Source organism: Pygocentrus nattereri, chromosome 29 (assembly GCF_015220715.1).
Source record: "Pygocentrus nattereri isolate fPygNat1 chromosome 29, fPygNat1.pri, whole genome shotgun sequence".
Lineage (NCBI taxonomy): Eukaryota > Metazoa > Chordata > Actinopteri > Characiformes > Serrasalmidae > Pygocentrus > Pygocentrus nattereri.
Window position 1 is genome coordinate 5,902,342 of NC_051239.1, and position 16,149 is coordinate 5,918,490.

Here is a 16,149-nt window from a genome sequence, read left to right on the forward strand (position 1 = left end):
AACTTAAATTTGGAACTAAGTTGAATAAAAACTGGCTTTAAACTCAGGATCACAGATGAGCTCCTTTACTATGTTGATCTGTAGGCGTCTGTTCATAAACATAAACCAGCCCAAACTCATTTACTATAAAATGAAATGGTGTTTGTAGAAATTCAGAAAAAAGCCGCGTCAGTCTCGACTGCGTATGTGGACATATTTCTATATTGAGCTCTATTTACACAAAGTTAGGTTAGTTCATCATTTATGTTGAACAGACTCTCCCAAAGTTTTACGCTGCTGCGCTGACGTTGAACCGCGTGCTGCACTGGGTCGGTATGACCAACAGGTCAAAACCAGCTCTAAACAAAGTGACCGCTGGGCCCTGATTGGTGCTCTGGCTTTGCGCTTCTTTCGTTTTGACATGTTACGTTTTTATACACACAGAAACCAAAAGGAACCACAGATTTCTCAAAATGTAGGAGGAAAAAGTCGGATATTAGACTCTGAAATGTAGTGGAGTGAAAGGAGAAAGTCACCCAGAACGGAGAAACTTCAGTACAGATACATGAGAAAAGAAAACTTGACAGATGTACTTTTGTGAGGTAGATTACTCTCACTACTACTAAAGTATCACTAAAATACTTTTTACTCCGTTTCGTTTAAATTTCATTTCACACCTAATTTCACTCAGAACATGGACTACACGCATCTCTCACTTTGGGACTGTATTAGGATTTTATTTTAGACCAAGAGGATCCTGATCCAGTTCTAATGCTCCCTGAGGAGACCTGACTCACTTTTTACTCAGACTGGTTGTGGGTAAAGTCAGCTGCATTAACATTACTTGTACTACACACTTTATTTTGGTACCAACACCTGCACATATTTATTCAGTATGGTCATTACATGCCTTTACCTGCGCCTCCTCGTACGGTCATCATTGCCCTGCTACTTTCATCTCAGGTTACAGATCTTATTCCACATTTTTGGACTTTTCTATTTGTATATCTGCCTGTAGACAGGATGTTTTATATTTATTCTTCCTGTTATATTATTACACCCTTATTACTATCACTGTCCTGCGTTGTGTGACTGCTGCTGGCTGCTAAATCTCTTTCGGGATCAATAAAGTATCCACTTTCTACCCACTGTTTCCACCACTTTTTCAAAATTTCTGAATCAGTCCTTGAGACGTAAACGAAGTCGCTTGACGTGAAATGGTTAACTGCAGAGAAAGTTGCTGGGTCATATTTGTTTACAGTGGTGGTGATGGGAACCGGGAGTCATGATATCTACAACACTACAACACAATGTAGCCATTTTATTAACTAGTGAACCCACACGTGTTTTTATAAGTAACCCTGACGACGGCAAATAGTCATACATGTGAAAAAAATAAGCTTTCTTTGGGGACTACTTTGCCTTACAAAGCCCTTCAAGCATCTCCTGGTCATGAAATCATTAAAATAAATGGACCAAAATTCATTTCAAGACAAAACTATCACAAAGACACGCGATCGTGTCAGAAACCGGGTCGCATTTATCTAATCATTTCATGTAAGGCATCAATCTCACCACACGCAAGGGCATTTCAAACCACTCCGAATGGCTTTGTTTACACGTCAACCAAATAATTATGCAGAATTTTTTGAAAAGCCGGTGGAGTTCCCCTTCAGCTTCCCAAAGACGAGGAGCACTCATTGCTATGACGATGGGGAGACTCGGGTTGACTTGTTGGCAAGCCCACAACACTGGACCGTAAACGTGTTGGGAACACTCTGCCAACAAAGGCTGACGCGGACGTTTACCGGCAGAGCACTTTTTACAAAGTTTTGAGTCAGTAAAACGCCGCGTGTGACCGAGTTCACCGCAGTGAAATAAACACGAACTTCGCTCCACACCTTTGTTTTGACCTTGTATTCGCTCCACATTTCTCCGCTCTAACCGCTAACCCGCCCGCCCGAGGCACCACCCACCGGAGCTGTTCCGAAGAGCTGATTGGCTAGCACGCCGTGATCCCGCCCACGGAGCCGCTCTCCGAGCGTCGCGATTGGCCTCGAAGCCTGTCCATCACTTTGTCCTTACTAAACATGGAAAATACTAGCAGCTAACGTTAACGCTAAGCTATGCTAACTCCCATTACAGCGCCAGGCCAATTCGACGTCCTTTAAACGGCTCCCGGCTGCTCGAACTGGGTCTACTGTGCGCAGCAGGGTAGCGAAAACCCACCGTTTACGAAAATCCTCCTTTAAAACGAGCAAACTCGGGCACTAAGCCATGCGTAGCTGAGCCATGCAGCTAATTCTGCGTGGTGGACCGACCGAGTAACGGACACTGCGTCTTACCGAACCTAACGCACAGGGGAAAAGCCCAGGATATGTTTAGCCTGGATTGTGTCAGATGTACAGCTCCGAACGAAGCTTCCTCTTCCAAATTTCCCGTTCCACCTTAAATGGTGCAGCAGTTACACCGTTTAAGGCGGGACGGGCAAATTCGAACAAGAAGCCGGCGAACAGGAAGCCGCCTTCGGCTTCGTTCATTCACACAGGTTCTGTCAGTGCAAGAGGGCTCTTACTTTTGCGAGGTTGGACCGGTCTTTGGCGAAGTTGGGCGCACCCGGGCTCTAACTGACCCCCTCCGCCGCTCCGTTGCCCCTCTGCTCGGCTGGAAATGACAGCAGCGCGCGCCGGAAAGCAGTCTCGAGGCTGGTACGTCACGCGCGGCGTGACGTCACGTTTAAATCCATGGTTTGCAGTTGGTCTGATAGTAAAATCCAGACACTGCGACATCGAGTCACAGCGCAGGGGGACAGGGCGTTCGGTAATGTACACCGATCAGACCTAACATCATGACCACCTCCTGGTTTCTACACTCACTGTCCATCTTATCAGCTCCACTTACTGTATAGCTGCACTCTGTAGTTCTACAGTTACAGACTGTAGTCCATCTGTTTCTCTGATACTCTGTTACCCTGTTCTTCAGTGGTCAGGACCCCCATGGACCCTCACAGAGCAGGTACTATTTGGGTGGTGGGTCATTCTCAGCATTGCAGTAACACTGACATGGTGCTGGTGCGAGTGGATCAGACACAGCAGTGCTGCTGGAGTTTTTAAACACTGTGTCCACTCACTGTCCACTCTATTAGACACTCCTACCTTGTCGGTCCACCCTGTAGATGTAAAGTCAGAGACGACAGCTCATCTGCTGCTGCACAGTTTGTGTTGGTCGTCCTCTAGTCCTTCATTAGTGGTCACAGGACGGTGCCCACAGGACGGTGCCCACAGGACGCTGCTGGCTGGATGTTTTTGGTTGGTGGACTTTTCTCAGTCCAGCAGTGACACTGAGGTATCTAAGAACTCCAGCAGCACTGCTGTGTCTGATCAACTCAGACCAGCGCAACACACCACCACCACATCAGTCACACTGCAGTGCTGAGAATGATCTACCATCTAAATAGTACCTGCTCTGTGAGGGTCCATGGGGGTCCTGACCACTGAAGAACAGGGTAACAGAGTATCAGAGAAACAGATGGACTACAGTCTGTAACTGTAGAACTACAGAGTGCAGCTCTACAGTAAGTGGAGCTGATAAGATGGACAGTGAGCGTAGAAACGAGGAGGTGGTCAGAATGTGAGGCCTGATCGGTGTAGGATAGTGTGTCACAGTATGTTAACAGGGCATGTCGGCCTGAAAGCAACACATTGAAAAAAAAAAAGGGGGTTCTTCAAGTAAGTAGGTCTATATAGAACCATGAACACTCACCTTTTTTGGTTTTCCCCTAAGCAAATCTGGTACCAGGTGCTATTGTTGGTACCGCCTCTATCAAGTTTCCAGTGTGAGCTGAGCCAATACCAAAAGTCTCGTCCTCCGAACTTTTCAGCTGTCTTTTGTTTTGTTACTATGAGCTTCTTCTTCACATTTTGGTAGTTTCATTTGGCGTTGCTATGACAACCAACTACATTGAGAGGATACTATGGACCACTGTAGTTGTGACCTCATTTTGTAGTCGGCGCCATGCTCTTGGCCCATATTACGAACCCGGGCCTAAGCTCCTGTTCTCTTTTGTCCCATTTGCTAATGTTTGTGGTAGCTAATCACAACTGCTACACCCTTTAAGGTGGAACGGAAAACTTGAAAGTTTCTATTTAACACATGACGCCATAGACATAGAGATATCATGCTTAGACCCGGAGTTCCTAATATGGGCATAACACAAACTACAGAATGAGTGCTGAATGAGATTTCTCAGTGCTGTGAACTCTTACTCTGATTTCTTTCTGATTTCTCGGTCTGCACGTGTGTGAAAACAGACAGCGGTACTGGAAATAAGCGAGCAGCGTCGCTGTGAGACGCAGCAAAACACTTCTAAAGCAACACAGAAACCGACTACACGCTGGACGATATGAAGGATTTAAATGTTCTTCATCTTCTAGATGATGCATGTTCATATTTTCAGGCAAAATGTTTAAAAAGCCACAGCATGAAGTTTTAGATTTCGTTTAACGTCACGTCTTCTGTGAGTTTTTTGGTAGAAATCTTGATTACGGTCTGACTCATGTAGACCTGGATTTTCTGGACCTGGATCTGGTCACTCAAGATTTTTAGCATATTAATAAGTGCATGTAAACACACTCAATGACTGACGACTACTGTGGTCTATAGTGGTCTGCAGAGGAAAACGATGTAGCTGGTACCACAAGCGAGTAGAGTCGTGTCGAGCCGTACCACACAGTGGAAAAGCCGCTAAAGAATCCTTTGCGTGATTAAAGGGTTCTTTGCATCGTGAAAGGGCTCTTCAGATTGATGGAGAATGTGCTGTAGAAGGTTCTTCATAGAACCTTTTTGAAAAGGGTTCTATATAGCACCCAAAAAAGGTTCTTCTGTTTGAACAGGCTTGACCTCATAATGACAGAAGAACCCTTTTTTATGCAATATAGAACCTTTTTCAAAAAGGTTCTATGTAGAAACATCTACCACACATTCTCCCATGAAAAATATGGTAACTGGAAATCTTCATCCACCCACTGAGCACCCAGGCTGAACAATGACGTCAGGCCTTGGTTAGACGTCCAAACGTCTGAGTATGTGGTGCGAGACGAGATCCAATGGTTCTGGTACCGTGACATCCGAGAAGAACAGCTCATTGTGAATCTTGGGCTCATATATGACGTTTCTGAAACCTCCATCCTCAACCGCAGACAACGGCTGGTCACCGGTCGACTGACCAGTGCATCTTTACTCTATATAGAACCCTTTTGAAAAGGGTTCTGTATTGAATAACAATAGACAAACCCTTTTCAAAAAGGTTCTAAATAGGACCATCTACAGCACATTCTTCATCAATCTGAAGAACCATTTAACCGTTCATTGAAGCCTTTAATCATGCAAACAGTTCTTTGAGTGTTCATAGTTCTATATAGAACCATAGACAACACATTCTCAATCCATCTGAAGTGTTCATGGTTCCATACACCATTTTCTTTACTGAAGAACCCTTGTAGAGCCAACATTTTTGACAGCAGAACTCTTTTTGGTGCTATAAAGAAACACAGACAACACATTCTCAATCAATATGAAGAACCATTTCACCATGCATGGAACCATTTAATCATGCAAGGGTTCTTTTAAGTGTTCGTGGTTCCATATACCATTTTCTCTATTAAAGAACCCTTGGAGAACCACCTTTTTAAAGACATCAGAAACTTTTTTGGTGCTATATAGAATCATTTAAGCATGCAAGGGATTCTGTAAGTGTTCATAGTTCCATATACCATGTTCTTTACTGAAGAACCAATGTATAGCCATCTTTTTTAAGACAGCGCAACCCTTTTTGGTGCTATATAGAACCATATACAACACATTCTCTATCAATCTGAAGGACCATTTTACTATGCATAGAACCCTTTAAGCTAAGCATGCAAATGGTTCCTTGAGTGTTCATGGTACTATTGTTTCTTCTAAGGAACCCTTAAGGAAACATCTTTTTGGTGCAATCTAGAATTTATTTCAAAAAGGTTCTATATAAAACCAGAAACGACACAATTTCATCAATCTGAAGAACCATTTCACCACACAAACAACAACGTAAGCATGGAAATGGTTCTCTGGGTGTTCACAGTTCTACACAGAATCATTGTCTTTACTGAAGAACCCTTGAAGAACCGTCTTTTTAAGACTGTAGGCCTGACCTCCATGTATCCAGTCTATCGATATTACAGAGCAGACTGGATTCAAACCGAACTGAATCTAGTTCTTGTGAACGCGGCACCGATGGTGAAACAAACGCATGAGGCTGCATTTCAGGAGTTCATGTAGAAACATAGCAGAGACTTTTATTGTTTTCGTTTGCGATACCAATATAAACCCATCACCACACCACAAAGCGCACAAGCTGTCTTGAGCCTGTCCTTTAATTGTGAAACACTGGGATAATATCTCACAGTTCCCGTCTACGTGCATCACAGACACTTCCATTCGTTGTTCTTTACTTGGTTCTAAGGTCAACTTGTACCTCAAGCAACAGTATAGGACCTGGAAGATTTGGGAACACAGTGCAATCAGACCATATAAGATCAAGAAAAGGAGAAAACAAAAAACGTAGAAAGAAAGAAAATCAATGCAATGATCTATAAAACAGTCCACTCTTAATAAAAGTCGTCATTTAGGCGTCAACACGGACACAGTGACTTGCATTAATAGACACATTCCGGCAAATAACGCAAGTTAAACCTGTTCGTTATCACACTAACAGCGGAAAGTCGTAGGAAACACTCAGTAGCTACATTTCCATCCAAGATTTTTTTTTTAAGCGCTTCAAAATGTTTGTCAGCGTGCAGTCGTGTGCAAAAGTTTGTGCACCCCCAGTCAAGTCGATTTTCGAATCGTGAATAAGTCAACACATCCTCAGAGAACACACTCCGGCACGTTTTACATTACAATGACTGTTTATTTACTGAATTTAACATTTTAAAAAACGGCCTGTGCAAAATTTTGGGCAAGTTTGGTTAAACTCAGCAAATAAATAGAAATTGCGCACTTAAATTTCCAGAAAAATGCCATATTTAAGCGTCTTTCCGACACATGTTTACCCAGTAGTCTACAAAAAGGGTAATTTTACTGACAAAAAGGGTAATTTTACAAACTTCTGCACACAACTGTGCACTTTTGAAAAGGAAGCTGCTAGTAATACTTCACAAATGTGGATAAAACCCAAAACGTCAGTGAAAAAATGGTCGATTCATAAAATGCTGTGAAAATCTATACTGAAAACTTTTTTTTTCCCCCTGGGAACAAAAGTTCACGAATATCAATTTATGCAGACATTTTGTGAAATATGACCGATGTCAACCCACATCAAGACAAGAGGTTTGGAAAAGAAATGCTTTCCTTCTTTTCTGAGACGTCAGAAAAAGCTACAGCTGTTCTGAATGGAAAGTGCTCAAACAGCTCGAATGGTTTACAACAGCAATAAAAGTAAAACTAAAGAAGTAAACAAAATGTCCTTAATAATAATCAGTGATGGGGACGTCAGGGAAGCCAAAGCTGCAGGAGTTGTGATGTACATGAAATTAGAAATGGAAACGTGCCAAACAGTTTTTTTTAAATGATAAGTCAAAACGTAAGCAGGTTTTTTGGCATAAAATGACATTTTATCATTAAAACTACCTGAAATTTGGTGGAAATGTAGCTATAGAGGTATCCTAAACATACGCTATGGCACTTCACTCAGCCTGTGAATGGGTTGCCGTAATGATGAGTAATGTTCAGTGCGCCATTGAAAAAAATCAGCAGGAGCAAAGTATGTGTAGATGACATAACACAGAATGGACAAGTCCAGCATGTTACATCTGCATATCTGCTATTACAGAAGAACGGTTTATTAGGCTGTTATCTTCATCACGTCCTCTGAGAGCTACACTGTAGTATATTGCATTATTGAACATGGCTTTGCACTCAGCGAACCTCGTTTGCTGTCACACATGGCATAGTGAGTATCATCATGTAGCCCTTGAGGTCTGAAACACAGCTGGAGTCAAGGTTACACCACATCACAACCACCGAAACAAAAGTGACGTTAAAATAACTGCAATTCGAACACCGACTCACTCTGTTAGATCCTAACGTCAGCGCATACTGATCAATGCACAATCCTGGGTCCATGACTGTATCATGACCTATGGGGTTCAGGCCTATGGTGCGCATAAGGCCTTAGGGCTTGCGTCATACAGAGGCCTCAGCTTATGCTCATATGGTTAGTTGCAACCCATAGTGACGATGATATCTGATGAGCAATGTTCTAACATTATCTGTTGTTTAGGCTCCGTGTTCCTGGACATCATAAACGTCCTTGGGGGCCCTTGTCCACCTAAATCTCTATTTCATCCAATCCTCTGCCTCTATTGTCTTGTCGCATGATCACGCGATGGTCATGCCGTTTGTGTGTATATAAACTCTGCTATTCTGATTAATAAAGGGGAGAGGCTTTCTGAGTACAGACACTGTCTCTGTGGTCATTTGAGTTCCCCCCCCAGCCGGCTGGACTCTTAGAAGGACGGAGGGCTTCTGGCTAAGTTCACAGCTTTGGTATTGTGGTCGAACCCTAGAACCTAAACCACGATCAAACGGCTCTAACACACTCTGTTTACCTGACTGGACATCCTTGTAAAGTTGGACCGTCCCTAACGTGGCAAATGAAGTAAGAATCAATGTCGATGAAAGTCACGTTTGGTTGCTGCGATTATACTGAAGCGGATCTAAAGCACTTGGACCGTCACAGAGCACACGGCAACACTGATAACACTGATAGTATCTGACGTGTAATTGAAGGTCACTGAGCTTAAAGCCGGTGTGTATTGCAGTTTTCAGACTTTGACTTTTGACTCTGAGGAAGCAACACTGTGTTAAAAACCTGAACAGGTGTTATTAGATTTTACGGTTGGACTGAGATGTTTACCTGAAATTAGGCTTTAAAAACTGCGCACGAAATGAAATCTTCCTCTGCAACTTTGCCTGATGACGTAATCTCCACATGGCTTATTAAAAGAGATTAACATTATATATACAGTGCTGCGCAAAAGTCACCCTTCATGTATTTCATTCTAGCCAAAACGGCCATTAAATACAAGTTGTTCACGTTTTTTGAGGAGAATAGATGTAAAATAATCAACTTGCATAAGTAAAGAGAAAGTCAAAGGAAAAAACAAAATATAAAAGGTTAAAGAGAATATGGGATGCCTAACAACCACCTGGAACGCCTGGTAGACCAACAATACCGTTTCCATCAGATAAACAGCACTGAAAGCTTTCATCTCTGAGAGAGAGGAGAAGATCAAGCTGCTTCAGATCTGAAAACATCCACAGGTGTTTCCGTCCATCCTTCCACTGTGAGAAGACCACTCAGCGCTGTGGGTCTGAAAGGACGTGTAGCTGATCAAGAAGAACCTCACTGAGAAAAGGAGACGGACACACCAAACAAAGAAGCTGAACGATGGACTGACCACCCCAGAGTCCAGACCTGAACACCACTGAACGGGTTTGATTACTTCAGAAAACGATCAACCAGCTTCTAAGACTGAACTATATAAGCAAAGGGTGGACACATTAAATACAGACAAATTTCCATTTTGCATTAAAAATGAATAACATACTTAATGGCCTTTTTGACTGTAAATATTAATTAAAGAAGGGTGATCTTTTGCACAGTACTCCATTTTATATATATATATATATATGAAATGTTCTCACACAGTTTGGGGGTTTTCAGGTACAAAACATAAAAAGAACAACAATAATACGCAATATTTGTGTATAGCTGTATGCAAAAGTTTGTGCACCCTCAAATGACACGTATTGTTGATTTTCTAAGTTAAAACATCCTCTACAGAGAACACACCTCTGCACATTTTGATACACAATGACTGTTTATGTCCTGAATTTAATATTAAAAAATGTGGTCCGTGCAAAAGTTATGGCACATTCTATACTGTATGTTTTATTTCCTCCCCCCAACATGTTCACCTCAGCAAGTAAACAGAAATTGTGCATTAAAATCTCCAGAAAAATGTCATATTTATGCACAATTACTGTTTATTTGCTTAATTTTACATATTGGAGAAAAACGCCTCAAATGTTTACATGTTGAACGTTATGGCACATTTTACATTTTAAGTCGTCTTTCCCCCAGGTGTTAATCTCAACATATAAACAGAGATTGTGCATAAAATTCCCAGGAAAATTCCATATTTAAGCGTGTTCTCGGTAGATAATGTGTTCATTTATTTTCATTTGGAAAATCAACCAAACAGGAGTTTTCAAACGTTTGCATACGGCTGTATATGTGTGTGTATAGTTCTGCATGAAATAAAACTATATAAAATATAAAGTAGTAAACTGCATTGACACCTCATTCTCTCATTCTGAAGAGCCGTGCTTGTCGCAGTTACCAGCAACCGTCGCGAAATTTACTCTAGAATAGGTAAAAGTGGAAAACAAAAGTCCTCAATAATGAAGTCGATCCTTGCCAACACTTCAAAAAGGCTATCTAAGAAGGGTTCTGCACGTTTCTATACATTCTCATACGCAGTGAATATTACTGAAGTGCAATCAGTTGCAGTGGTCCTGGTCTTTTACAGCACATAATAGTCATAACAATACAGATAGGGGGATTGTTGCCGTAGACACCGTGATTCAAAAGCGACAGGGGGTCCCGGTTCGTTGGCTGAGGTTCTCTAGGTCCCACCACGTGCTGAGTGATGTATTGCGGGAGGTTCCTCTCAGAACAGTGGCCGTAGCTGCTTCGGCTTAGCTGCTGTTTGACTGACAGTGGACAACTGTTCCAAAGCTCAGGGGGTGGCAAAGTGGGGGCGGAGCCTTTGGGGGGAGGGCAGAGTGTCGCAAGCAGCTGGTTCCTCCTGGACATCCCTCAATACTCACGTTACACAAACATCACCTGGCCTCCCCCGCACACGCGCATGCACACACCTGCCTGGCTGGACGTGTGTGCCGTGCGTTATACGGGGGGAGGGGGGGCCGGTCTCTGAGGCAGAAGTTGTGCAGCTGGAGGAGGCGGCCTGTGTGGTGGGAGAGAGAGAGAGAGAGAGAACGTTCCAAAAGTCAGGGTCTAAACAGCACTTGGACACGAGGGATTTGAATTAAAGGGCTCGTATGACGGACAAACAAAATTCCTCACTTTCTAAAGAAGAGTTAGTGCAGAACGTAAACACTGTAAAGTTTACATTCCCTGTTAACTCCGCAGCAGCTTCAGTTTCCATATATGGCTATATTCACACACCGATCAGGCCCAACATCATGACCACCTCCTCGTTTCTACACTCACTGTCCACTTTATCAGCTCCACTTACTGTATAGCTGCACTCTGTAGTTCTACAGTTACAGACTGTAGTCCATCTGTTTCTCTGATACTCTGTTACCCTGTTCTTCAGTGGTCAGGACCCCCATGGACCCTCACAGAGCAGGTACTGTTTGGGCGGTGGGTCATTCTCAGCACTGCAGTCACACTGATCTGAAGTTTGTTCTGAAGTTCTGAAGTTTGAAACCCCACTGTATGTGTATGTTATTTATTTGTCATGTCGTGACTTTTAATATTTAACGGCTCATAAATCAGAAACCTTTAATACCTAATTAACAAAAAAAGGACTATAAGTAGTAAAAATAAGTAGCAAACATAAAAAATGGAAAGATCTCAAGCACTTCAGTATGGAGACAGTATGGAGACCAAGGCCCAATCCCATTTCACCCCTCGCCCCTGCCACTCAGCCCTTAGCCCTCAGTTTTGTCCTGATTTCTGTTGAGACAGAGGGGTAGGGCGAAGTTTTGGGGCTACATGACCCTCCAAACAGAGATTTTCCAGAGGCAACACTCCAAACGGAGTGTTAATAAAGAAAAACCAGCAAGATGGTTGCATGAGCGACCAAAGAAACCCACAAATATGACAAATTTCTGTTAAAACATGATTATAACCACTGTATTATCTTTAGTTTAATGACGTTTCAATGTATTATGGTCGTTTTCTTCATAACAAGCACAAAGGGCAAGATTTCAACCACTACCCCTTGTAACTCAGTTCCAAGGGGTTAGGGTGACACTCGAAAACAAGGGGTAGGGGTAAAAAAGAAATGGGATTGGGCCCAAAGAGGCTCCGGTGCACTAAATAAATAAATAAATAAACAAACAAACATTTATGCCTCAAGCACTGATGTAATTTCCTCAAAGTATCAAACAAATCTGAGTCAACTGGAAAGATTTTCTTACAGCAATTTAAAGAGAATTTACCCAAACTGGGAGTGACGATTTGTGAAATATTACCGTGAAAACGGAGGGCGTGGAGGCCGGGAGGCGTACGCTGGCACTGACGAAGTCCTGCTCGTCTGAACCACCTGCAGAGAGAGAGGACATACACACTTTATCTGTATACAAGAACCCCCCCAAACCCCACCTCTCACACACCTACTCATTAGGAGAGATCAGTTTGAGATAACTGCCACAGCGATCAGCAGCGGAGGCTCTGCAGCACTGTCTTAATTCAATGGAGCGTAATGAGGATATTCCAGTGAGGGTCAAACTTAATTACAGTGAGACTCACAGAAGCAGACCAGGTGACCACTGACCGCTAATGAAAACACTCTGTTGACAGAACAGAATATTTCACTGTATTTCACTTTCAAGTGAATTCAAAAGTAAATCTGTAAACAGTCCAAGTGAGTAGTGATGAAGAAATCAGGGACCACCCTTCACTTGCCTCGTTTCCTGTCAGCTCAGCCGTGAAGTACAAGTTGACCAATTTACTGTCATTAAAAAGAGGACAAAACTAACACTTAACAGAATAGTGCAGATTAGAGTGACCATTCAAACTCCAGTCTTTCCAGGAGACTCACTTTCAGTTCCTCTAGTAAATCTGCAGACACGCCTCCAAAGCTCAGTCTGAGAAGCTGATTGATCATTTTTCTGAAGTAATCAAACCCATTCAGAGGTGCTGAGGCCTGGACTCTGGGGTGGTCAGTCCACTGTTCAGCTTCTTTGTTTGATGTGTCTGTCTCCTTTTCTCAGCGAGGCTCTTCTTGATCAGCTACACATCCTTTCAGACCCACAGCGCTGAGTGGTCTTCTCACAGTAGAAGGATGGACAGAAACCCCTGTGGATGTTTTCAGATCTGGAGCAGCTTGATTTTCTCCTCTCTCAGACATGAAAGCTTTCAGTGCTGTTTATCTGATGGGGGCAGTTTTGGTGTCCACCAGGTCTTCTAGGTGGTTGTTAGGAGCCACATTTTCTCTGGAGCTTTTGATAAGACTTTTCCACACATTTTCCTCTGACTTTCTCCTTCTTTCCACAAGAAGATCTTACATGTAATCTCTTTGAAAATATCTCCAGAAAAACAAACAACTTGTACTTCATGACAGTTTGGAACTTTGAAAAGTGAAGGGAGGTCCCAGTACTGCATCAATATGATACAACTGATACTGATGTTTTGTTCGAACACTGCAAAAATGGTCTCATGTCAAATAAAAATGGGAAATATGCACTTATTATAATATTATTAAGCTAATTTTCAGACATTTTTTCCTTGTTTTAGGTCACTTTTAAAATTTTTTAGTAAGTAAGTAAAATGTAGTTTTTAAGTAAAATGATCTCACTATTCTGGCAGATAATTTTGCAGATTTTAAGCACATTTCTTACAACAAGCAACACTATCTGCCAATATGGTGAAATCATTTTACTTAAAGTTACTTAAAACAAGTAAAAGTAACTTTTAATTTACTTAAAACAAGTAAAAATAGAAATAAGTTAAATAATCTTAAATTAAGCTTACAACAACCTCAGCCGGAGAAACATTAGATTTATTGACCATATTTTTACTTGACAAGACACCATTTTTACAGTGCACTGCCATATATAAAAATTATTTATTTATATTTTATCATGTGTTTATTATATTTTACACAACAGTTCCGACCACGCGAGCTGATTGGTTAGGAAGCGTTCTAATCGTGCTGTTGTTTCACCATAACATGACGGTTTTTCACAAGCACTGTATCACTCCGCTGAGACGCTGTTGCTAAGCAACGACTTTGCCAGCTGTAGGAGACGCTCAAGTCATTTGAACATTTTACTTCTTACTTTGGCACAAACAGAAAACGGACACTTTTAAGATCACATTTGACTGGCAGACGATTGGGTCAGATTCTGAAGATGAGACGACACAAAATTGCCAAACTGTCGTCACCACTGAGCAGCTTTTCAGTCGGCAGCTGTGACAGAAGAACAGCTGAACAACCTGGAATCAGCCAGAAATGAACCCAACACCAGTCGCCAGACTAAACAGGCTGTAAGAAGCTTTACAGACCGGCTGGAACAAAACAACATTAATACTGATCTGGAAAAACTGACCAAACTGAGCTGAACCTGATATTGCGGTAGTCTTATGGCTCAGCCTGATTTGGTCTGACTCTGAAGATCAGACGATTTGGCTGCCGACTGAAAAGCTGCTCATTGGTGACGCCAGTTTGGGAATTTAGTGTAAGGAGCTGGAGAACAAACTGCCAGCTGTGCAGCGAGTGGGCGGAGCTCATTACTCTGACGTAGCAACAATCTGCTTGGTAAGGAACTGAACATTAAAACATATTACACACCGCGTTCACGGCCAGTTTATTCATTCATTACTGTATTTATTTAACTGCTGTATTAAAGCAGAACACTGGAGGAGTGTGTTATCACCAATAACATCACGGCTGTGATGATCTAAGGGACCAAACCACAGCCGTGATGTTATTTCATGATAATACACTTGAGTTCTATTGTTTAAGTGAATTTCATTATCTCCATCCCTTGAATGTGGAGCACACAGACAGACCTAGTTTTACACAATAACTCAGGGCTGCTCTTTTGTATTTTTAACTGTAACTCACTGTGACTATCCCCATTACATACACCTTAACCCATGTACTGTACGAAGCAGACCAGGCATTATCATTTACTCGGAGGGAAGAAATTCGGGAGAGTGAGGGAAATACAGGCAAACAGAAGCTCATGCATAAACAGAAAAGGCGGTTTCCTTCATGTACAGTCAAGCTCAATAAAGGCAGATTAGTCAGACTATTACCACAACAACCTAAAAGCACAAGCGCACAGCTACGAAACCCCTCCATTCTGTCTGTACGCACACACAAGAAAAGTTTTCATCTCCGACTTCTTGTAAATGAATCCAGGGAGAATTTGCAGAGGTGTAGACCGTCTCGGAGGGGTTTTGTGGCTGCGGAAAGGAACGTCTTCCTTTCAACACACAGATAATTAGACGGACAGAAAAGAAAAGAGGGCTATGATGGAGCGCAGGAGCAGAGAAGGGGGCAGGACAAGCAGCTGCAGTATCGTCCCATGGAGCCAATTAAAGCCTGAGCGAGTTAAATATACACGTTCAAAAACATTTACCTCCTCAGGTGGCAATAACTGAGCCTGACGCTTCAGGACAAACAGGAGAGAGAGAAGAACGTTGTCATTACGAGTCAGTTTACGCTATGGGGAGACATTTAGACAATGCTAGGAAGTAGTTTGTGGAATTAAAGTTTCAACTCCCTGTAAATACACAGAATAACTCAATATGATTGGCTCTTTTTACAGCAATTCTTTGTCTCAAAATCTGATTGGCTGAACAGCTTTATATCTGTTGTTATATTAGATAAAAACACAATTTTCACCATGGCTGTAACGTTTCACCAGCCAACAGTTGCTAAGCAACAATTCTGGCTTTACTCTAAGGTGATGGATCAACCAGAGAGCTTGTAGAGAGATTTTCCTCTCTGTAATGTCTTCTGGGTTTCTCAAACACTAGAGGGCGCTCCTGAGCGAGTCCAAAATGCATTAGTGAAATACAGGGTGAGTCAAAAGTCACAGGGCACAGTTTTATTCTTTATTTTGTTATCGACTTTTATCTCTGGGGTCATCTCAAACAAACTGTGTATGCTGAGAAAATGCACAACAAACACCACCTTCAGCACCGCATCGTGGAGGATTGTGCCAGCATAAAAAATAACTCACCCTGTACATCCTTCTACTTTCTAAAATTAAAGAAACGTTTTGGACGAGTGATTAGAAACTGTTTTAACTTTTTGTTTTTAGCCGTTTAGCTCCATTTACTCCCATTCGTTGAAGACTTGCTCG

At 42.2% G+C, this 16,149-nt stretch overlaps 2 protein-coding genes across 5 annotated transcripts in view; both read right to left on the reverse strand.

Moving 5' to 3' along the window:
• The window catches only part of ogdha (oxoglutarate dehydrogenase a), a 51,430-nt gene extending 48,724 nt beyond the window's left edge, over positions 1 to 2,706 (reverse strand). For all 3 annotated transcript variants that reach the window (XM_017682602.2, XM_037536141.1, XM_017682603.2), the window contains exon 1: positions 2,555 to 2,706. The gene's annotated coding sequence lies outside the window, so the exon portion shown is untranslated. The remainder of the gene's footprint in view (positions 1 to 2,554) is intronic.
• A 6,932-nt stretch (positions 2,707 to 9,638) lies between these two features.
• The window catches only part of adam9 (ADAM metallopeptidase domain 9), a 76,389-nt gene continuing 69,878 nt past the window's right edge, over positions 9,639 to 16,149 (reverse strand). Inside the window, exons 21-23 of one of the 2 annotated variants that reach the window (XM_017682604.2) lie at positions 15,421 to 15,450; positions 12,304 to 12,374; positions 9,639 to 11,048 (exon numbers count right to left, since the gene is read on the reverse strand). In XM_017682604.2, the coding sequence (XP_017538093.1) occupies positions 10,988 to 11,048; positions 12,304 to 12,374; positions 15,421 to 15,450 (162 nt within the window). In that variant the 3' untranslated portion in view covers positions 9,639 to 10,987. The remainder of the gene's footprint in view (positions 11,049 to 12,303; positions 12,375 to 15,420; positions 15,451 to 16,149) is intronic. The other variant, XM_037536142.1, reaches the window with a different exon arrangement.